This window comes from Lissotriton vulgaris, chromosome 8 (genome assembly GCF_964263255.1).
Source record: "Lissotriton vulgaris chromosome 8, aLisVul1.2, whole genome shotgun sequence".
NCBI lineage: Eukaryota > Metazoa > Chordata > Amphibia > Caudata > Salamandridae > Lissotriton > Lissotriton vulgaris.
Window position 1 is genome coordinate 143,831,718 of NC_141696.1, and position 23,647 is coordinate 143,855,364.

At 43.0% G+C, this 23,647-nt stretch overlaps 1 protein-coding gene across 2 annotated transcripts in view; it reads left to right on the forward strand.

Moving 5' to 3' along the window:
- The window catches only part of FAM168A (family with sequence similarity 168 member A), a 489,029-nt gene that overhangs the window by 433,747 nt on the left and 31,635 nt on the right, over positions 1 to 23,647 (forward strand). For both annotated transcript variants that reach the window (XM_086933841.1, XM_086933842.1), the window contains 2 exons: positions 15,952 to 16,126; positions 17,653 to 17,782. In XM_086933841.1, the coding sequence (XP_086789967.1) occupies positions 15,952 to 16,126; positions 17,653 to 17,765 (288 nt within the window). In that variant the 3' untranslated portion in view covers positions 17,766 to 17,782. The remainder of the gene's footprint in view (positions 1 to 15,951; positions 16,127 to 17,652; positions 17,783 to 23,647) is intronic.

Below are 23,647 nucleotides of genomic sequence, written 5' to 3' on the forward strand. Positions count from 1 at the left end.
ACGTTTGATATAGGCTGCAAAAGTGCAAGAAGGGAATCACATTTTTTTATTTGAAAACACACACATATATCTATCACAACCCTTTCGTCGTAAATAGTGGACGTAACGGCACTCATAGTTTTCAGTCCAAGTTTATTTACACAGCGGATTCACTTGAATCTGCTTTGTAAATAAACTTCGATTGAAGACTACGGGGAGTGCTGTTACGTTCATTATTTCCGACTGAAGAGTTGTGAAGTTAAACACGCACTGGCGTTCTGCGAGCACCGATTCTTGACTCAACTTTTCAGTTTCCTCAGTTCCTTCCTGGAGAGTTTTGTGGTGAGCTGTCAAGCAGGGGCTGAGAAAAAAGGGTGGCTACAGCCAAAACGGTTGAATGGAATTACACCAAATTGGGCAATTTGTCCCGAACGTGTGCTTTTTGAGATTTGGTGTAAATCCATTCAGTAGTTTTTGAGAAGTTAAGGATTAAAAGCTTTGAAAAAATTGGGTTTGTGGTGCTCTCACAAGAGCCCCCCATTAAAGCAACTTTATAAAAAGAAAAAGCGATCTAATTGTCCAGGGTGTTTTTCCCCCCACTATGTCAGTGTCTGCAACATTAAAAGAAATGTTGTGGCAGCTGTCTCAGGACTCGGACTTAGTCACCTTTCCTGAAATTAAACAAAATATATATATGAGGGCAGGGTAGGCGGCGGCCCCTCCATTGGAGCGGAGGTCCGCTGCCCTCCCGCCACCACTCTCAAATAGAACGATAATAACATGGGTTTTAAACCATTTTATTATTGTTTTATTTTATTCTATCTGGACCCTCCCACCGGACTCCGCCGACGAATCTTGGGGACGGGTCCAGAGAGATGACACTGCTGGTGTGGTTTGGTAGAGCACTCCATTCACTGCACATGAGGGTTTGGCCGGCTGTCTCAGGCCGGACAAACCCTCTTGCACAGTGAAGCTCTCTCCAGCTGGGTTGCTGGGGCTGGAGAAAGCAGGCACAGGCTCCCACTCTGCCTGAGAGTGCAAGTTGCATATGCTCAGGCCAATCCTGAAGTTGCTTCAATGCAGTATCAGCATTCCCCGCAGTGCAGTCTGGGAACCCGTTCCCAGAAGAATGGAGAGCATGATGTGGCGGCGGGTGGGACTGGCGTTCAGGTAACCCTTTTATTTTATTTTTTTTGTCCCCCCGAACCTTCATCGGCCTGGCTGGTGACAGGCCACACTACTGGATTTGCTATGTCCTGCCTCTCTACCCCTTGTGGCACGAGGATCCCAGAGGGGAAAAACTGCTCATACCCAGCTGAGAGCAAAGGAGAATAGTTATGCCTTCCATCGGCACCACAATGGGTGCTAACTGGGGGCCATCTGGGGCCGCAGGCCCCTGGGCCTTCCCCTGTCGCCACTTACGATGCAAAAAGGTATGAGTACCCTTGGGTGTGCACTGGAACAACCACCTAAAAAAGTTGTTTAAAAGGCCACTACCACCACTGAGCTAGCTGGGAGCCACAAAGGACTTGGGGCTCCCCCCACAGCCCCCATATCGAAAAAGGGATGGGTGCCCTAGGTGGGCGCCAGGCACCAACAAAAGTTTAAAATGTGAAAAAAACAGGAATAATAAATGAGGCAGAATCCGCTCATTTATTATTCACTGCTCCTTGTAAAGAGTGCTCCATAATTCCCTGCGAGGTCTTTTTAATATTTATTGCAGCTTGGTGGTACCCTTTGAAGAAGCAGGGGCACCACCAAGCATTTGTTTTTGTAGGGGGGCTGTAGAGTGCTTCAGCCCCTCAGCAACATAAAAAAAACACTAAAGTTTCCTGGGTCATTCTCTTTATAACCTCAGGAGAGCTTAATGTATTTTTATACTGCGCTCAAAGATAGAGCTATGTGCTCATCAGCTAAAGAGCAAGGCCCTCTTGTGGTTATTTCAATGGGTCCCCTTTGTGGCCTGGAAAACATTAAAAGAAAGACTCGAGGATGTGTTGATTTTTTTTTTTATGATGCTTTATTAAAACAAATATAATTATTTTTATTTAACATTGTTATGTGTGAATTTATATAATGTACATTTCATTACAATTTCTAGTGGCTTTTTGCTAAAAATAATAGTTCTGCTTTATATACAAGACCGTGCAGAACCATTCATAAAGCAAGTCGGCCTACTTTTAAAACTATTGTTCTCTGACCTTTTGACAAAATCGGTAGGCCCACCTTACCTAAAGGGACACCCTTTATATTGTAACATCACTTAGTCAAATGTGGGCGCCCGCCCGTGAGGTTTGGCTGACCGTTTTAAATTTTTTAATTTTTTTTATTTGAAGAGTTTTATTTTGCGCTGGCTAGACCCGGAGGTAGCGGAGCGCTTTACATAAGGTTAGCGTTAGAAGAAAACAGTGTTACTTCATTACATTAGTTATTAGAGCATAGCATAACAAAGAAAACACAACAGTGTTACATAATTACATCAGTTAATAGAGCATAGCATAATATAGAAACAAGTCCTATGGAGCATAGAAGGTAGTGGGGGAATAGTAAAGGGGTTGGAATGCAGATCGGGTCAGGCAGACCGACCAGGGAGATAGTACTTCAGGGGAACATCAAAAAGTCAGAGTACATGAGTCAACAAACCGGTTGGGGTCCAGTAATCATAACATCGAGTCACTCACTACGTCGGATCATCTTGGATATGGAACGGGTCCGAAGGAGGGGGCGAAAAGTGTGCCTCACAGTGACCATACAAGATGAGGGGTGTAGGTGTCCTAAGAGGGTGTCGACAGGCCAATGGTCAGTATGGCATGGACCAGCGGCGTGCATCAATCAGAGAATCTTGATATATGGATTCGCCATCCTACACGAACCGCTGTTAATCTGTGGAGGAGTCAAGGCGCTGGTCGGCGTTCACCGAACCTCATGATATATATATATATACATAATATATATAATATATATATATATAATATAGATAGATATATCAGTCTGCTAATATTTAATTTTATTTTTGTTGCGTGGAGAAGTGTGGCTCACTGGTTAGAAGCGGCAGACCCTGAAGCAGGGGTCGGCCCGGGATCAGGGTTCAATTCCCGACGCGGCAGGGTCTTAGGTCAATGTCCGCGGACTCGATAATTCTCGCCTAAGTTCCTACGCTAACCATGGGTCCCACTCTGCAACTCTGGGCAATAGCTTGCTTAATCTCCACAACGGCCCTAGCAGCGCCGGGGATGCCTGGCTTCACCTTGGGGGTGCCCTCTCACAGGGAAAGCCAGGACGGGTTCCCCAGTGGTATACAGTGCGCTATACAAGTATACATACATTACATTACACATTGCAGGCTCATTAGAGTTCCCATTTCTCCCTTTTGTTTTTATGTTTAATTGGCATGACTGTGAAACATGAAAGAGTTGCATTCCAGCTGCCACTCTAGAGAAATCTTTGTTCTATCTTTTCACTTTGTTTGTAAACCCAGCAGTGTCAGACACCAGCTATGAGGGATATATTTAGGTTTCTCTGTACTAGTGGAATTTTTCCTTTTTCTTGACACACATTTTGATTTCAAGAAGTCCCGTCTGTAGTTTTCCGTGCCCCTAATCAAGTATTCTACGTGAGAAATCAAGGGTGATGACGAGGAGATGAGCTAACATGGAACCTGGAGCACTCGGCTGTGCCTACAGATGTGTTCAATGTCACTTGCGCTTAAAAACTGTTTTGCTGCATAGTGGCAGAAGAAAGTTCTGACGCAGTGGTGCAGATATTTTTCAGCCAGCTAAAATTTATAATCTGATTCGAATTTTCTTTTCCATTGCAAAGAGGATAACTGGTGTCAGTAGCATATTATTTCATTATTCCAACATTATATGGATTTCACACGTCTAGCTGAAATTGCATTCTGGGTCGCAAGTCTCTGTGTAATTACTGTGGAGATTTTCCTCTGTGGCACCATGAGTGAGGATATCGTTGATAGAAAAACCTTAAAACCAAGCTAGAGAACATGAAAAGAAAACACTGGTCTTTCAACTAGTTGAGAATGTTCTTTTTTTGGACTCTCGATGAGGACACCCTTAAACCAGGAGCTTCTGGCCAAACTTAGGAAGTTCTCACGGTGGTGTTCTTGAAGGCTTGTGGAACATAGCTTGAAGTCCTAATGTAATGCGTCTGCTGGGTGACTGCAAAGTGAATCATTTGTCTAGCTAAGGGCTGTCTTTCTTCACATCCCTTTCCGCAGTGCTATGAAGTCTTAAAAGATCAGATGGGGTTAACTTCAGACTGGTTCAAGCAGAATCCTGAGCCTTGTAGCCCAGGTTCAAGCTTCTGTTGTGAACAGCCCTGTGCCCTCAATAGAGATGTCTCCATATGGTGACCCACTTCTGTTTGCAAGAATGTGAAGGGTTTACCAGATGAATCATGATGCTTTGGTAGAATACTTGTTGATTTTGATTTATTACAAAGCGCCTTGAAGCTCTGAGTGTTGTCACTAAAGGTGCCACCCAGGAAAGTTAGAAGACACCAGCTTGGCGCAAACCAGTTGAGGTGGCTGCCCTGCACTCACAAATCTCCAAATAGATTCTGAATCTGAAACTAATTACGCTTTTCATATCCGGGACATGCCACCTTTCCTGGATCGCTCCTGTAGTCATTGCTACCACATCCCAAAAAGGGAGGTCAAAGTGTACTACCTTTAATTGCATAGTTAATACAAATCATTGCAGAGGAGCACTCTAAAACAAATAATTACTGTAAGCAAACATAAATACATTTAAAACAAATTAGAAAAGAGCTATAGTTAATTTCTGACTAGAAAAGCCTGACAGTTGAACTATATTTTAAACACTATCAGCTGATTCCGCTGACCCATTCTTGGTCTGCCCGTTATCAATTTAGAAAGGGCTCTCTGTGTTGGATTTTATGTTTATTTGTAAATCTCACAACTCACCAGGAGGGTATCCTGGCACTGAGACCGGAGCTGTATGGGCCGAGGCACGGTCAGGGCTTAGGTGAAGAACCAGGTCTTTAGATTCTTGTGAAATTCAAGAACTGAGGAGGATGCTCTGATGTGCAGGGGCAGATCGTCCCAGACTTCAGGAGCGAGGAAGGAGATTTCACAACTGCCGCATCTGGTTCAGTGTTTGTGAGAGTAGGAGTCTAGCTGAGCGGAGGTGTCTGGGTGCGGTCTGTCAGGATTGAGCAAATCTAGCGCAGAGCGGGACCTTGGGTGCCAGCTTGGTGCAGCCATTGGATAAGGATGGGGTGGAAGACTGTGTCGAAGGCTGTGGAAAGATTCATTCGGTGAGGGCTGTTGTGTCACATCTTTTCATAATCATCTGGATGTCGTCCATGGTGGAGATGAGTGCGGTCCCGTACTGTGGTCGAGCCTGAATCCGATTGAATGGTGTTGAGATACTGATATAAATTAAGCATTTAGTTGTCTAAAACGGCTTTGATGAACTTTACAAACCGCTTGCTAGCTGCATGTCTGGGTAGGTTTTCCTTTAAAATACTTATTTATGACTATGTTTTATTCGCTTCATGTAATTTAATGAATTATATTATCAATTTTTCTGTATGTATTTCTATGTTTTTTCCTATGTCAAAAATTCAATAAAATAATTTTGAACATAAAAAAAAACATTCTTTGATCCCTAAAGCACAAGATCAGACTCCCAGGCGACGGAAGCATGGGAATAAAAGAGTAACTCCACCTTTTAACAGACTTTTTCATCTGCATATCACATGGGCCAAGGTTTCCTACTTTTAAAAGCGAAGTCTACAGCGTTCAGACTGACGAATATGTTTCCATTTTTGTTTTATCCCAGCAATGTCAAATTGGCCAAATCTAATATCCTTTTTATTAATTATTAATGTGAGCGCTTCTGTTAAGTAGAGTTGCAGTACTCCTAGTGAATAAAGGATGAAGTGTCCAAGTGCTTTAGTGCGAGGCAATCACTGAATCCACATTAAATGTTTGGATGGTAGGTGCTTTCTGAAAATATATTTTAATTGGAGCCAGGGTAGACTTGATTCCCAAGCTTCACTCATTTGTCGAAGATCTAACAACCGCAAATAAGATCTTAATGAGCCTCGCTGTGAGTTCTTACATCTTTGCCAGAATCTTAATCTATGTGCTGCCTTCTGGACTGTCTGTTTAAAGAGATTGATTTTCCAGGCATAGTAGAAGGTGTCAGAGCGAAGAGCTGCCTAAAAAGATTACGTTACGCTCTATTCAGCCCTTTGATCGATGGAACGGGTGACCGCTCACATCAGTAGGATAATGAAGGCGAGTACTTGACTCTGATGTATCAAGTACTGGCTCTACCCATGGGCCAAACAGGTTATTCGGAGTTCCATTAGGGCCAACATCAAATTGCTTGCATCATCAAGAACACTAATCAGCCTGGACAGCCCAACTAATGAGAGATGATTGTATCCTCCTCCGACCTGCAACAACAACCGCTCCTGTCTGTATCTGCTTGATGAAGCTTTATTTTGAAAGAAAGAATAAGTCCTTAAGTTACTTGGTTCACCAAGCCAACCTGAAACTGCCCCGCTACATAACCACGTCCTTGGCTCTGAACTTACTTTATAGAAGAGAAAAAATGACGCTTGAATATTTTTCTTCTGCCATTGACTTGAGTGCATTTCATCAAACAATGCTAATTCCCTGTTCAATGGTTTTATATGTTTTTGTCCCTACAAGGCATTTTTATTCCTACTTGCTCGCTTAATATTATACTTGTTTCTTAATACATTTGTATTGCTTTAGACATCATTTATTTATCTCTCATGTGGTTTAAATGCCACAGCCTTCTTGCAGCCTTATGTCTTCTGTTATGTTAAGCTACTAAAAGGATAGACAAGGTAAATTGTTAACCGCTAAGTTTGGATAGTGTTGAAATTCAGGTCTAACCCATTTAGCCTTTATCTTATCTTCCACCTCCAGCTGGCACGTGCGCCCTACACCTGCAGATCTCTAAATGTTGTTTGGGACACGTACCACAATGATACATTTCTGATATGCTGGGGCGTGCACCTATATAATCCTACCTGTGACATATTGGAGTGTAGACCGCAATAAATCACTCTTTGGTACTCCAGATATAGATTTTACAACCTATTGTGATTCTTCAGGTTATGGAGCATAAACTCTGCTAACTTTGAACATGTAGGACCTATACCAGGGCAAAAATAAGTTCTCAAAATTTGCATCACTACGCCAACAACTGATTTCAAGATTTCGACCTTGAAAATCACATATATCTTCTCAAAACTTTGCGCATAATTCACATCTTAATTCTTCCTTGAAGGAGTATCATAAAATCTTTCTTTGAAAATCTGAATCAACTTTGAATTTGAGCTCCATTGGGTTTTCCGTGTATCTGGTTTCATAAAACCTTATTGTGTCTCATACAGACATTAATCCGATAAATATCCTTGACTTTCAAGTGGTTGTTGGAAAAATTGCAGCAAGAAAGGCCCCTTCTTCCTTATGTGGTGGTTGTTTAGATTCATTCAAGTGTATTGGAAAGAAATTGTGTTGCAAAAATGTTGTATCTGAAAGATGTAGGATATTAGGAAAATTGAAGCTTTCTTTTGTTTTGAAAACAGATTTTATTTGTCAAATAACACATATGGGGCAGAGCTCTGTACCCCGAAACCTTCTGCAGAAGACACATCATCATGACTTTGACTTTTAAGTAAACATAATCAAGGAAAAATTAAAAGCAATACAGATAAAAGAAAACAATTAAGAGAAAAAACATAACTTTACAACCCCCCTCCCGTCACACTAAAGTCTTCCCTAAAGCAACACACCATTAGGAAATGCAATGCATTATTACACCCAGAACTGCACACTGCACCCAAATATGAATTTAAGCTGAGTCAGGTAGTCCCACTGTAGAAACTGGCTCCAACTGTAGGCCTCGATACTCCGTCCATCTTTTCCAAATTTGAAAATGTTTTTGCGGGCACCCCCTTGATGTAAAGATTGGGATTTCCTAGCCCATGCAAAATTTCGAGGCCATTCTTCCACGCAGTCAAGGAGGGCGCTGCTGGTGCTTTCCACGACTTTGCAATGTCTCTTCCTCCTCCTCCAGTGGGCCTACATCACTCTCCCAGGCTTCTCTGAGCTTTTGTAGTGCAGAGGAGCTATGTGTAACTAGGGGTTGATAGATTTTGGATATCTTATGGTCCTGGAGATCTCCCTTAAATATCTTTGCCTCGATCGGGCTAAACTCAGCAAGTTTCTCTAGTCCCTCCAAGCTAGGGTAGATGGCATGCCGGAACTGAAGATATCTATAAAATTGGGTCTTTGGCATTTGAAAGTCCCGCTGGAACTCCTGAAAGGACTTCAGGATTGGGCCCCACATTACATCTCCCTGGGTAGAAATGCCAATACTGTCCCAGCCATGAAACCCAGACAGAGTAGCCAACTGTGGCAATCGCCCATTGTTCCAAATGGGAGTCTCTCTCGCCAACCTATTCCACCACCCCATCCTCCAAAGAGCCTGCTTCCAAACCTGAAATATGACCCTCTTAACTGACGGTAAGGAGTTGCACAGCGGTGCTGAATACAATATAGTATGCAAGGTAAGATCTCCCATACACTGCTGCTCAACTGCATAAGCTGGGTCTGCCTAATCCCCATACCACCACTCATTTATCACAAGCAGATGCGAGGCCATGTAGTATGATTGAATATCGGACTTCGCCAGCCCCCCGCAGTACGTAGACCGGAAACACGTCCGTAACCCAACTCTGGCTACCCCACCTGCCCACATAAACTGCCCCAATGGCGCATTAACGTGCCGAACCATTTGGGAGGAATCAGATATGGGTGATTTTGCAAGTGATATAGTAAATGGGGGGTGGGGGGTGAAGCTTTTAGTGTCTTTTTTTATGATATGGAATTGTACCAATAGGTGGCATGTTGTTTATTGGTGGATATTCAAGGCATTGTTATCTATTACCTACATTTCGCTTTATAACATCTGGAGACCTGTGGAGCTCTGGCGTACAGAAAAGAATTGGACAGTAATACCACGTCTGCATTATTTTGCTGGCATCTAGTCCTGCTTATCAGAGTCCATTGCAGCAAACATCATAAATCACTGATTTGTTTTTACAAAAGAGATGTTCGCTTATAGAGTTCATTTTGCACATTATTTTGTAATCATTCTGATCAGGTCATATGGTTTTATAAAAAATTGACAAATATTTAGTTAATGCACTGTGCCAATCTGAGAGATTTATGCAAGTTGCCCAGGTTTCTAAAATGTGTTGTTTTCTTCATTATATTTCAGAGGTATTACATTTAGGGGTTGTTGTAAAAGGATCATATTTTCCATGTGTGTCCTTCAAGAACTACTATTATGATGGATATTTCTTCCTGCAGATTCCTCATTTTAAGAATATCCTCCAAGCACCAGACTGGATCTGGAATATTTTGCCCAGCAATAGGTCCTACGTGCCACTATCCACCCACCATATGAACACATTGGACTATTTATGGCACTGTTTTGCACACTGGTGTCTGTTCCTCTGTTTCCATTCTTTACCAGTGCTGTTACGGAGCTCTTATTTAATGTCACTAAAAAAATTAATTAGCAAATTTAGAGAGCATCTATGTCATATGTCACTTCATAAGGTCTCTGGTTTAAAAGTTTGTTGAATAGGTTATGGTTTTTTTTTGTCGGATCTCCACAACGTGCAATAGGTGTCTGGGGCCTGCCCATGACCAATTGGCCTGCGATCCCTGCACCTTCATGCACTGGAAAGCCATCAGAGCGTGGATTTCCAAGCTGTTTGTGGCAAAGACCCGTAAGGGCACATCAAAACTGTCCTACGTGTCTCTCATCCTTGAGGTAAGTCTCCTCATTAAGAGTGTTACCCCACGCAGTCCTCCAACAGAAAAACACAAAAAAACAGAGTCCTACTCTTCTTGAGTGCAGAGACCCACTCTTGAAAGCGTTTGGAGACTTGTTGGTGCTGTTTCCCAATGCCTGCCTCACCATATTTCTTTCAGAGCTGATCCTCCGAGAGATAAATCAGAGTATCTGTCTCCTTCTACTTACCCCTCCCAAATTGAGGCATTCCGGCATGCTCCGTGGGATAATTTTACCACATCCCTCTGGGCTAATCACTAGAGATGTGCCTTCTCCTGCGAGTTTGGTGAGTCCAGTGACTGACTCTTTTTTTTTTTTTTTTTTTTTTTTTTTTTAGTCCTGTGACTGACTCTAATGCTCCCTGCAGCACTATTCCACAAGCTCGGGACTACTTCAGAAGAAGTATTTGCCCATCAAGGTGACAACCCATTTGACTTTTGCTCTGCTCATGATGCCATTTCTGGTACGGCCCTCAAAGCCGTTCTCGGCACTGCTTCAGTTCTCAAAGTCGGTAGGGATCGTTTCAGTGGGAAGAGAAAAGGTTTACGCTTTCTTCGAGGGACAGCCTCTCGTGGAGCCTCTCCTTGGGAAATGTACTCAAAGGGAGGAGCTTTACTGCTCAGATTTATTTATTTATTGTTAAAGTTTTATATAGCGTGAACATGACCCTAGTGGGTATCTGAACGCTTTACAGAGATCCTCCTGCTTTAGACATGCCCAACTTAGACTATGGGCGCACAGGTGAAAATTGTTCGCAGCTTCTCAGCCTTCTCTATCCTTATCTAAGGATCCTGGTCTTTGTTTATACAAAAATGATGCGAAGTTGCCATTGTAGAGTAAAAATTGAACATCCTTGCCAAAATTCTATAGCGGTCTTTCGCGACCTGAGAACCTCTTCTGCCATTCAATTAAGCACTGTTGTAAGCTATGTTAGCTGTAACACTTTTTTTTATATCTAGCAGTTCAGACAGATTGCATGCTGGAAACATAAGAGTACTATGGATCAGAAAGAAGAGAATAGGTGCTTTCTACTTATCCATTGTCTGTTGAAATCCTAGTTCCTGGAAAGTTCTTATTGGTAGGTTTCCTATATAAAATATACAAACTCCTCACCCCCACTGGTTGTGACACCATCACTAGAGTCGTTACTCGCCAACAACTAGTATTGCTAGTAAGCTTTCCATTAGGTCTTTCAGAAGATTTTTTTGCTATTGGTCAGATTTCATGACTCATTTCCATTTCATTTGGGTCTTATTACTGCGAAAATTGTGTGGCTTTGTAAAATAATAATGTTTAGTTATTCCCTTGCAACCCCTAGATAAAAAATTAAAAAAACATAAGTTTGGTTAATTAGGACCTTCTCTGCCTGTTAGTTTGTGATCACCAGGTTTTTGCCTGTTTTTTAATTCTTTTAATGCTTTTAATGTTTCAGGATCTTTCATATCCCTATGAATCTGTGCCTTCCCTCTCCTCACATATTCCAATGTGTTAGGTGTGAGATTAGCATTGAGAATAAGACCGATTTAATGATTTTAATCTGGCATATTCTGTAATTCCTTAGAGTGAACATAACGATTGCGGGCTATAAAGTTAAGACAGAATAGCAGAGGTTAAAATCGCATTGTCCTATGAAAAACGGAGTTGCATTGATATCCATGTGTGGATGGAATCCATCTTGGTTTTTAACCTCCTTCATACCCACACACCCTACTCCGTGTGGTCAAACAAAACGAAACATACAGTATGTCCCTTTCTTCTCATCGTTTGTATCACTCACCTAGTGCTATCTCTAAGTTTGTGCATTTATCAGGAGGACTATACACCAGCGGACTACTAAAGGCTGCAGACAGGCTATTACCAAAGTGTTGCAAGGAAGTGGATATCCATTACAATCGTTCTGCTTCTTGGTGGAAGCAAAAAAAAATCCCAAGTCTTCTTTCTTACCTCGTAGCTGTGGGTCCTCTGATAGCTCTGAGTTAAGCAAGGAAAGGTCTAGGAGGGCACAATGGAATCCCTGTGTGGGCTGAAAGACTCCCATGAGCTATAGAGCCACTGGTGTGCCTGCATCTAGCCTAACAAGTGGAGGTGCTGTAGAATCAAGGTCAGAATCTGACTCTGAATAATCAGAATCCTATCCTAAATTGTATAAGATGTAAGAGCTGCAGTATTATTAGCCTGTTGTGGGAGCAGGACGATGTGTTGTCATGTGGGAACCGCCCTGTTTTTTGTTTAAATCTGTTTTAATAGTTTCGACAACATTCATAGGCATATCCAAGCAATACAGAGGCCGCAAGAATAAGTGACCAACCATTTGAATGATCTTCTTCGAATAGCTAGACATATCACACGCTGAGGACGTAGGCCTTTTTGCCAAACTCTCGTATGCCCTGTTTTTTTCTGGTTGTGGTATCCTAATGGATGCCTAGATGCATCGTAACTGACCCAGTTGCGGTACCGTTTTTCCACTAGGCCTTTTGCAACCTGGTATTTCATGGGAATATTCTCACTGTGGCTCTTGAGGTATGCAATGGACACCATTTGGTACAACAGAAGCTCTCATTGGGGCCTGTTTAATTCAGGGTAAATCTTACTCTCTTTAGGAGGGAGGGTCAGGTAAGTCATATGTAGGTAGTTGAACTGGACCAGTTTAAATAGTGTACTGCTGGCTATACTCTTAACAGAGCTGTACCCGTTGTCCCGGTCCATATTACTTAGTGGTTCACCACAAATTCTGACCCACCTTTCCCTACCATCACCTGTAACATCACCCTATCCTGTTGTAGCATCCAAAAGAGAATGACCACCAGTCTTGCCCCTTGTACCAATTATATCATCATTTCAGCATTTGAGTAGTCTCATTTGCAAGATGCATGTGTACTGTAGAAATTGTCCTTGGTTAATACCAAAGTATTCTTGCGCTTTGCAAACATCTCAAATTTATTGAGAAGAGATCACTCGGGACTTCACAACACCCTTCTTTTCATAGTTACATTAATTTCTTGCATAATCTGACTAGAAGGGTTAATACTCCATAGTTGCATCTAAACTCTGGATGGTGTTTGCTTCTTCATTATATCTTTCACTTCTTTGCCTAAGATTTGGGCCACTTGTTTTATAACTTACTGAAAGCACTCTTGGGCACGCTTCCCCACCATTAATAATTCCTGGAGCGTTTGTTTTTATTCTTTTCCTGCAAGAGAGACGTATCCCAGTTGCGTCTTGAGCTAGACAGTGTTTGTAGCCATGTTATGTCATTCTGTCAGAGTACTCGTGCCTGCATTTTTCCATGGCAATTTCAGGATACCCAACCTGACCGTACTACAATTCCCAGCCCGTCATCAACCGCAAACTCGACACGACCGCCCAAGTCAATGCCGTCACTGTCTCTTGCTTCCATATCCTGAAGATGCTGAGGAAAATTTTCAGATGGTTCCCAATCAGCACCTGAAACTTTCACGCACCCCCTGGTCACAAGCAAGCTGGACTATGGAACACCTGCTGTGCCGGGATCAACAAAAAACTCAGTAGAAGGCTGCAGACCATTCAGAACTCAGTGGCCAGAATCACTTTCAACCTCCCACACCACATTCGCATCACACCATATCTGAAGGAGCTCCACTGGCCCCCATTCACAAATGAGCACAATTCAAACCCCTCACCCACACTTAAAAGGGGCTACATAACACTTGTCTAGCATCCCTCAACAATCGCATCTGCTTTCACAAACCTTCCAGACATCTCTGGTCATCTGGATTTCTACTTGCACAAATCCCACACGTACCATAAACCAGATCTGGGGTCAAGCCTTCACCTACATCGTTCCCAAAGCATCGAACGACCTGCCGCTACAAATGAGAACCTCCTCCTCCCTTCTTGAATTCTGCAAGGAACTAGAGGCCTTGCATTTCTAATAGTCCCACTAGGCCCTAGATGTGGCTTGACACACACCTGCTTAGCTCCAGAATACCCTCCTGGGTAATAATGCCCTCTACAAATCTGCATAACATACCAATGACACCAACAATTGATCCAGTTTTTAAAATGTGCTTTTCATGGTTTTCCATGAGAGAATCTTCTACTTACAGATGTTTGAAGTTATCTTCAGATGTCAGTGAAGCACTGCAGGCCTCTAATCACTTTGTTCACATTATGCACATGCTGAGTTTCTATGTCATCCATGACTTTAATGTCCAGGTATTAGAATCCTGGGGTCTCCCATTTGACACCCAATGGGTAGATCACCTCATTTAATCCTTTAAGAACTTCAAGTAGGAACAACGTTTATTTGTCTGAAATAATGTGTAGCCCCAATATATCCCCATTTCTGGATAGTTGTCCTAGCTGTCCTAGCAAGGACTGTACTCTGTTCTTCAAATAAAGAAGGGTATTGTCCAAATACTTGTAAATGATCTGGTTAATGTTTGGATTTTTTTTGGAGAGCGATTCTTAGGCAGCAGCTCATCGGTTCTAACGCACAGGCTAACAGTAGCAGCAAAGTGGGGCAGCTCTGCCTTATTCCACTTTATAATGTCCAGTTTTGCGACGTAACATATCCCATGTGAACCCTTGCTGTTTTAAAAATGAGTATTCAAAGGTATGCTCACTTTTAAATTGTGAAATTAATTGGGTGAGATCTTACTTCCAAATTATATTTTTACCAGAATACTTTAGCCACACTATGCCCCTATCTGTCCACGACACGTCTTGCTAACAAATATCTGGGACTCTAATTGGAATGGCACAGGTGCCGGACTGAGATGGCAGACTTTTTCCACATAGTGTGGGATTGCCCACGCATTATAGCTTATTCGATAACGATCTGACTGAGTTGGCTGGCAAACCGCTGCCCAATATGGCAGCTGTGTACAGGTTAGAGTGATGTTTGAGACCAGATGCCCCAAGCACACCTCCAGATGTATAGATCTGGCTCTGCTCCTTGGGAAGCGAGCAATAGCTATCCACTGGCGGGCAGCCGTGCCCCCATCGATAACATACTGGTTACGAAACATAATTGAACTGAGCAATGCACCAATAATTGTAATAACATAAACTTATCAGCAGATGAGGAGGGGACCAGTCACCACAAGCTGGGGCACACTACACCTGGCCCCACAGGCTAAATCTAATGACATGCCCCCATGAACATTGCACACTGAACTCAACCATCCTAATCGGGCATAACATAACAGCATATTTGTACTTACCCATCCATCCAGATGGGGGGGGAATGAAGCACAGACAACAAATGTCTAGGGTGAAATGGGGAATATTACTAAACATGTGATGTGAGGATAACTAATGTGAGAAATGCACAATCTGAGAAAGGTAACCGTGCTCTAACGGAGGAAACAGAGGTTTGGATGGTGAGGTGGAATTGACATTTTCTTTATGTAAACCTAACAGATACATTGGCTTCGGTACAATGTAAGTCCACAGTATGTATATATTCCCACAATGGTAACAGTGGTATTGAAGAGAACCCTTGGCATATGTTTGTGTAAATGTCAATATTTTGACGGCTGAAAACTGCCCGCCTGCAAGTAGGCGTCCGATATACTAACTTAACCAATCTACTTCCACCCTCAACATCTAAAAACTCAATTTCCTCTTTACTGATGTTACTCGTAAACAACAAGTTGAGGTCATTCCTATTAATCACTTCTACAACGTTATTGGCCTGTCACACCTCTCCAGATGACGAACAGGTCATCAATATATATATCAGGCCCATATCATAATATTGTCTCACCATTTCTCTAGCTCTGGACCATTGAGCACCTGGTCCTCCCACCATCCCAAATGCAAATTCACACAGCTGCGGGCAAAGCAGGTGCCAAGGGAAGTCCCTCAAATATAATTGAACTGGAAGGTGTTCCTTGTTAAGCTCCATCTGTTCATCTTAAGGAGCAGTTTTATTCTATAGGCCCAATATATTGATGGCCTGTTTGTCGTCATGATCAAGGATGGAGCACTATATGGCTCCTTTGTAAAAATGTATCTTAAGATGCCTTTGTTAACTGAGGCTTATATTTATAACCACTAATGACCACTCTTTTTTCCCTGTTTTCTTTCATTGTTACAGGGAGCGTACTACACACAGCCGGTGTATGCAGCGCAGCCTCATGTTATCCACCACACCACTGTTGTGCAGCCAAACAGCATTCCATCTGCCATTTACCCAGCTCCAGTTCAGGCACAGAGGACTAATGGTGTGGCTATGGGAATGGTTGCTGGGACCACCATGGCCATGTCAGCTGGTAAGAATTCCTTTGGGGGTCTATTTAACAAAAGTAATAAAAAATTACAAGCTAGGTCATTCATGGACCCATAGTGGTGCCCACCATCCCATAGATTTCATGTTAAGCTATGATTCAGAGGATATTATTTACTGTAATGAATGTACCCAGTTCTTTCGGGAAACATCCTTTACAACGCAACTTTTACCACGCAGTGCCTTTACGATGCAACTTTTACAAAGCAAACCATTACAACGCATTGCGCTGGGGGGCGCTCTAGGATAGGGAATAGGTTTAATTTACTTTCCAACACCTTCCCTAGTGTCCACGGGGACTGGAGTTGGAATAGTAAATTAAACTATTCACTATCCAGCACCCCAAAGCCCTATGCGTTGTAATGGTATGCGATGTAAAAACCGCGTTGTAAAAGCATGCGTGGTAAAAGCATGCGTTGTAACGTCATACATCCATTCTTTCGGGAAGTGAATGGTTGCCTTCCTTGGGTGATACACGCACTCCAATATCTTTCGGCATTTCATGTATAAATATGTTGCATACTAATTACTTTTAACTACATATACCTTAGTATGTGAATGTCCTGAACTGCTGACGATTTACATCCATTTTAAAACAATGTTGTCATGATATTGATAGCGTGTCAAGAGTGCATCCCGTGCCTGGCTAACTGATGTTCTGTAAAGCTAAAAAAAAACATACTGCAGATATAAGGAATTGTTCAGCTGCACAATTTGTTTTTAAAACAACCTATCCTGGAAGTGAATTTAAGGTCACTGCTCCATCTTCCTCATGCATTCATCGCACTGAAAATTGCAAGGACCTGACAACAGATTCTACTTTGAAAACATCCGTGCCTAATTTATGCTCGTGGTTGCCGGTGAAGGGCACAAGCGCTTGTTTTTGGGGACCAGGAGTTATTTTTCATCATTCGACTTCAGACAGAGCAAGAGAAAGAAAGGAGAAAGAAAAAGTAAATTAAGGATAAAAAAAATAGTGAGCTAGGGACAAAGCAAATTTGAAAAAGAATATGAGAGTTAAAGCAACAGGATGTGTAAGGTGGTGGAAAAAAGAGATATGAAGTCAGACTAGGCAGCCTTAGTATTCCGCAACTCTGGCATTCAGCAGTGCCGGCAACAAGATTCTAAGAAAAACCTAGAGCCTTACACTTTTTATTTTCAGCACTGCATAAAGTCCCTTTTATTTGAAGTTTGGGGTAAAGGAAATGCAGGGTTTTAAGCAGTTGGCCTGCGGATGCAGAAAAGTTCATGGCTGTAGAATACTAATCATAAGGATACTGGTAACCTTTCTTTCACAGTTTAACAGTACAGAAGGGTAGGTTATTCCCATATCACAGCACCCACTCCCCACATTGTAAGAAGAGACTTTTTATGTTATGAACTTGTAGGTGCACCACAGATGCATCATTCCTCCCAAATAGGGAAGCAGTTTCTGTCTTGGATGTATCATGTGCTTGTCTTTCTCATTGTATAAACCAGATCATAGATTTATTCATTTTTTTTTTTAAACAGGCACTCTGTTGACAACCCCCCAACACACTGCCATTGGAGCACATCCCGTGTCTGTGCCAACGTACAGGGCTCAAGGAACGCCCACTTACAGCTATGTACCTCCGCACTGGTAAACAGTGGCCAAATTCATGTAAGTAGTAGCAGGTTGGCATTGCAGCTTCATCATGGTTTGGACCTACCCACCTGTCAAACTCTGAATAATGAAAGAAGGTGTATCTGGGGTCTAACTGGGAAGAAGTAGTGTTGGAATGGGGATTCTCCCTGCATGGTAAATCGGCATTTACTACTACACTGAGTCTCTATCAAATCTCCAAGAGAGCTTTTGCACATGTAGGAAGAGGGACAAGATATTTTGAAATGGTTTGTGAGTTTTGAGATTGTAGAGTGCCGGCTTTGGGTCACTTGCTCACATGAGGATCATCAGTCACTGGGTGAATGCTTGTAGCCGATCAGATAGACTTTGAGTGAATCAGAGAAGATCTGATCAGACGGTTTGGATTGAAGCCATCTCAGTACTTTCAGAGTTTCAAAGAGAGCAATGGGGTGGGTGGTGTTCCATTTGAAATTTGGATTTGTGGTGCATTGTGCTATTAGAAGAAATAGGTGGGCGTGATTGAGGCCAAGGTTTTTCCTTCATTTAAGCAGTTGATGGCAACAGAGTGACTCAGGGAGGAGTGCTCTACACCAGTGGTTCTTAGTCTTTGGACTTCTGTGGACCCCCCTTACTCATTACTGGAACCGGGGACACCCGCTGAATCATAATTGGAATCCAGAAAACCCCAATAAGTCATCTCTGGAAGTCATGTACCTTTGACCCAAGCATTTTCTATGATTTGAACCACAAATAAATTCACTAAAGATATGAAAGCAAGCACTCATCAAGCAAATACACAAATGATGAAATATTCTCAATAAACTATAAAAACTGAAATGTTCGAGGCATATGAGCTGTAGATCGCATACTGTTGCATAGATCGCCATCTGGTGTTGGCTCGGATGTTTGCACTTTGTTATTGTAGAAGTCTTTGTAGTCACAAGATAGGTGACTCCTCCTTTGGGTAGTAGTTCACATGGCCATCGACTCCATCCCAAGATTGTTTTTTTCCGCCATCGGGTTATGATGTAATTTTTTGCACTCCGGGTCAACGTCGTTTAGATTCCCCTTCGATGTGCAAAACTCTCCCCAATCGACGGTATTTTTTCGATCGCGATCTCTCTCAATGCGTATCCAAAGAACTTTTTGAGTCCGGTCGTCAAAGTGGGCCGTTGGGCCGATCAGCCCCATCAACCAGCATATGGAAAGGACTCCATTTAAAAAATGCAAGTGTAGGTCTAAATTTCCGCACACAGGTCTCCACGAGATCTGCAACCTTTGTCTCTCGCCACAGCACAAGAGTTGACACTGCCAGGCCTGTGCCTCGTTCAGGTCTAAGACCATACCTGATCGCCGAGCTCGACGTCATGTAATTGTACAGATCTACAGTTTCGGCGCCGGAAGACTTCTTCGAGGCAGGCACCGAAGATACGTAACCAGACAGGAGATGAACAGGCAACGTCTCCGAAGCCGACGATTCGGACTCAGAAGACCAGACGATTACCCCAGGTCAACGGAGCGTGAGTACTGATGTCGATGCCCAGACCCCAAAAACACAAAAGGCTCCGGTAACACCTTCACCTTCAGGTCTGGGTCGACACCGAGACAATACTTCAGAAGTCCCGCCTCCGTGCCCGGCTTCGAAGCCCACAAAGCCTTCTGGCAGCTCGGGATCGAGCCAGTCACACCACGGTGCCGAAAACCATCTTAGGCACCAAAACATAAAATCAAGGTCCCATCGACCCCAGAATCTTCTGCACCTAAACCGAATCCAAAAGTAAAAGACTCTTGGCACTTAAGCAGATTCAATCCAAGCCCTCGGAGCCGAAAGAAACATCTAAATCTTTGTAGTCAAAAACTCCACCTAAGCAAAAGGAGACCAATACCCCTCCCTCCTAAAGCTAAGGAAGACAGGCCAAAACACCACTCTGAGCCGAAGTCCTCGGCGCCGAAAAAAGACAGGGGATCCAAAGAACTTTTTCATACAGATTCACCGGATCCTAAGCAGAGATCATTCCATATTGACCCCATTACTGCCAAGTCACCTCCATACCACCTAAGAAGAGAAAATAGGACACTTCAGAAACTCCTGAAATACCCTCCAAGAAAAAAGACTCATCAACCTCACCTATGATGCCTTTCTCTCCACCTCCACAACCAGCAAACATTGTACCCTCTCTAGCACACTCTCCAGTGCCTCCTCTTTCACCTGCATCACAAGAGGATGAGGAAGATATAGAGGGTGAGGATGAGGGAATAGACCTACATCACACTGATACGGATGATGATACACACAGTACCCCACCTCATGACTCTTGGGACAATTCCAATGTCCCAGATGTGCCCTAGCCAGATTTATATCCCTCCAGACCATCCCCCCCCAGATGATAATGTAGGGTTTGCGCAACTAATAAATAGAGCTGCGCAATACCATGGGGTTAAACTCCATTCAGACCCTTTAGAGGAGGATTTTTTATTAGAGAGGTTCTCCCAGCCACAAAAAAATACAAATACTCTCTATGCTCAAGGGGATGAGTAAACATGCCCCTGTGGTTTTTAAAGACCCTGTTAGGGCTAGGGTTCTTAATCCTAGAATTGAGAAAAAATACAAGCCAGCTCCAAGTGATCCAGCGTATATTAAAGGTCAACTCCCTCTGGACTCATTGGTAGTGGCAAATGCTCGCAAAAGGGCAAATTCCCAAACCACAGGTGATGCCCCTCCACCAGACTAAGAATCAAAGCTCCTAGAAACATCAGGTAAATGGGTTGCGTCACTAGTAGCAAACTTCTGGTGCATTGCTAACTCACAACCTTTACTTGCGAGGTACGACGGGGCTCACTGTGATAAGCTTGAAAAACTCATGCAACATCTTGAGTATAAGACCAAAGTAAATGATCTCATACAAGAGGGAAAGTTAATGACGAACACCTCAATAAAATGTGCCCTGGATGCTGCAGATACTGCATCCCGCACAATTAATACAAGCGTGTTATTACGTAGACATGCGTGGCTGCGCATATCGGGTTTTAAGCAAGAGGTGCAGTCTACCATCATCAATCAACCCTTCGATCAGGAACACTTGTTTGGACCCACTGTGGACACATCTTTAGGAAAGATGAAAAAGGACACAGAAACAGCCAAGTCTATGGGGGCTCTACAGGCAACAACTAGTAAAGGTTCTTTTCGTCGCTCCTCTTATAGGGTCGCCTCCAAGACCACTGGTACAGAAACCACCTCTTCCACTTATAAAAGCCCCACTCAAACGTCCCCTTACAGAGGATATTTTAGAGGGACATACAGAGGCAATAACAGAGGAAGAGGGTGTGGTTCTAATACCCGCAACTCCCCCACCACAAAACTGTGACTTCCCTCCACTCCCCCCAGACCACTCCACTCCGGTATGGAGAAGACTATCACAGTTCCTACCTGTCTGGAATTCCATCACCATAGATAAGTGGGTAAGACAAATTATCCAGTATGGTTACTGCCTGGAACTTACTTCTACCCCCCCACTTACCTCCCAAACAATGTGCAATGTCCACAGAACATCTAACGCTTCTCAAGCAGGAGGTACTCTCTCTCTTGCAAAAACATGCAATAGAACCGGTTCCCTTACACCAGCAAGGTACAGGGGTTTACTCCTTTTACTTCCTCATTCCCTAAAAGGACGGCACTCTAAGGCCAATATTAGACCTCAGACCGTTAAAACCTGTACATACAATCTAACCACTTCCACATGGTCACGCTACAGCAGGTCCTCCCGCTGCTCCAACAAGAGGCTTTCCTTGCCACTCTAGATATCAAGGACGCCTACTTCCACATTCCTATTCACCCTGCTCTCAGGAGATACCTACGGTTCATTGTGGACGGACAACATTATCAATTTACAGTCCTTCCATTCGGGGTCACAACAGCACCCAGAGTCTTCGCAAAATGTCTTGCTGTAGTAGCAGCCCACTTAAGAAGACAACACATTCATGTATTTCCTTAACTAGACGACTGGCTCATAAAAGCCAAGTCACACAGCAATTGTGTACAACAAACACACATCATAATCCAGAAGCTACACATCTTTGGATTCACAGTTAACTCCCCAAGTCACATCTCCAACAGTATCTAGGTGCAACAATTGATACTTCCAAAGCCCTAGCATACCCCAATCCAGCCAGGATAGCCAGTATGCAAGCCCTCATACCAAAATTTCAACCCCAACACTCCCTACCAGCTCGAGTGTTCATGCAGTTAGTAGGGATGATGGCCTCTTGCATCTTAATTGGCCCTTACGCAAGACTTCACTGTTTTTATTCTGTCCAGCTGGCAAACTAATAACTTTTTTTGACCTAATTTTGACATTTTAATCTTTCACTTCACTTTCACGAACAAGAACCAGCTCCGCAGTAACTCTGGCGTTGTAGCACACTGGGGTGGCATTCGGCCACTCCGGTGGGGCCCAATGATGAAGCATGTCACCAACTAGTGGTGAGTGAGGGCCTTTTATAAAAACCTAATAAGGTTTCATTTGTAACTGCCAAAGACTGTGTACCAGTCCACTTGCTGACAAACTAACTTTTTGGTCCTGTAGTCACTACAATTGTGACACTCCTTTGTTGTTTTTGTTTGATTACCCTAGGGGAATAGGAGCGTCTCCTTTTCTTCCCTTACTCTCTTGTTGTTCCAAGTACCTCAATCTCCCACCAGACTGTATGAACGTCATTAAAGAAGCTAGACGTCCTACCACTTGGGCATGCTATGCAGCTAAATGGAAAATATGTGTTATTTACTGCAATAACAACACAATCAATCCACTAGATGCTTCAACTCAAAACATTATCTGTTATCTCCTGCATCTACAAAGATGTAATCTGGCATACACATCTATACGATTACATCTTGCTGCAATAGCAGCTTACGTACAAAACAGACAACACTTATCATTGTTTAGGGTACCTCCCATCAAAGCGTTCATGGAAGTCCTTAAAAGGATAATTCCTCCCAGAATTCCACCCTCTCCAGTAAGGAATCTAAACGTTGTCCTTACTAGGCTCATGGGCCCCCCATTTGAACCTTTACATAAATGCAAATTGCAATTCCTCACATGGAAACTGGCTTTCCTTGTGGCCATCACATCTCTCAGAAGAGTAAGCGAACTCCAGGCATTAACCATACAAGAACCATTTTTGCAAATACATCTCAACAAAATGGTTCCTAGGTCAAACCCTAAATTCTTACCTAAAGTAGTTTCAGCTTTCCACCTTAATCAGTCTGTTGAGCTCCCAGTATTTTTCCCTCAACCAAATTCAGTAGCTGAACAGGCTCTTCATACGCTTGACATCAAAAGAGCTATTCTTTACTACATTGAAAGGACAAAAAGTTTCAGGAAAACTAAACAATGTTTCGTAGCTTTCTTACCACCACATAAGGGCAATCCTATATCAAAAGCTGGAATTGCCAGGTGGATCATTAAATGCATTCAAATATGCTACCAAAAAGCAAAGCGTATGTTATCCATTCCCACTAGAGGGCATTCCACACGCAAAATAGGGGCATCCATGGCATTATTAAGAAACATCCCCATGGATGACATTTGCAAAGCCGCAACATGGTCTACACCACACACTTTCACAAAACACTACTGTGTAGATGTGCAAGCAAAACAACAAGCTAGTGTGGGCCAGGCTGTACTAAGAACGAACACTTTTTCAAACTACTGCAGCACATACAGGTAGCCACTGCTGATGGGGTAACTGCTGTATAGTCTATGCAACCGTATGCGATCTACAACTCGTATGCCTCGAACGGAAAATGCTACTTACCAGTATTCATCTGTTCTTGACATGTAGAGCTGAAGATTCGCATATGCCCACCCTCCTCCCCAGACACCTATATGTGTTGCAGTACTA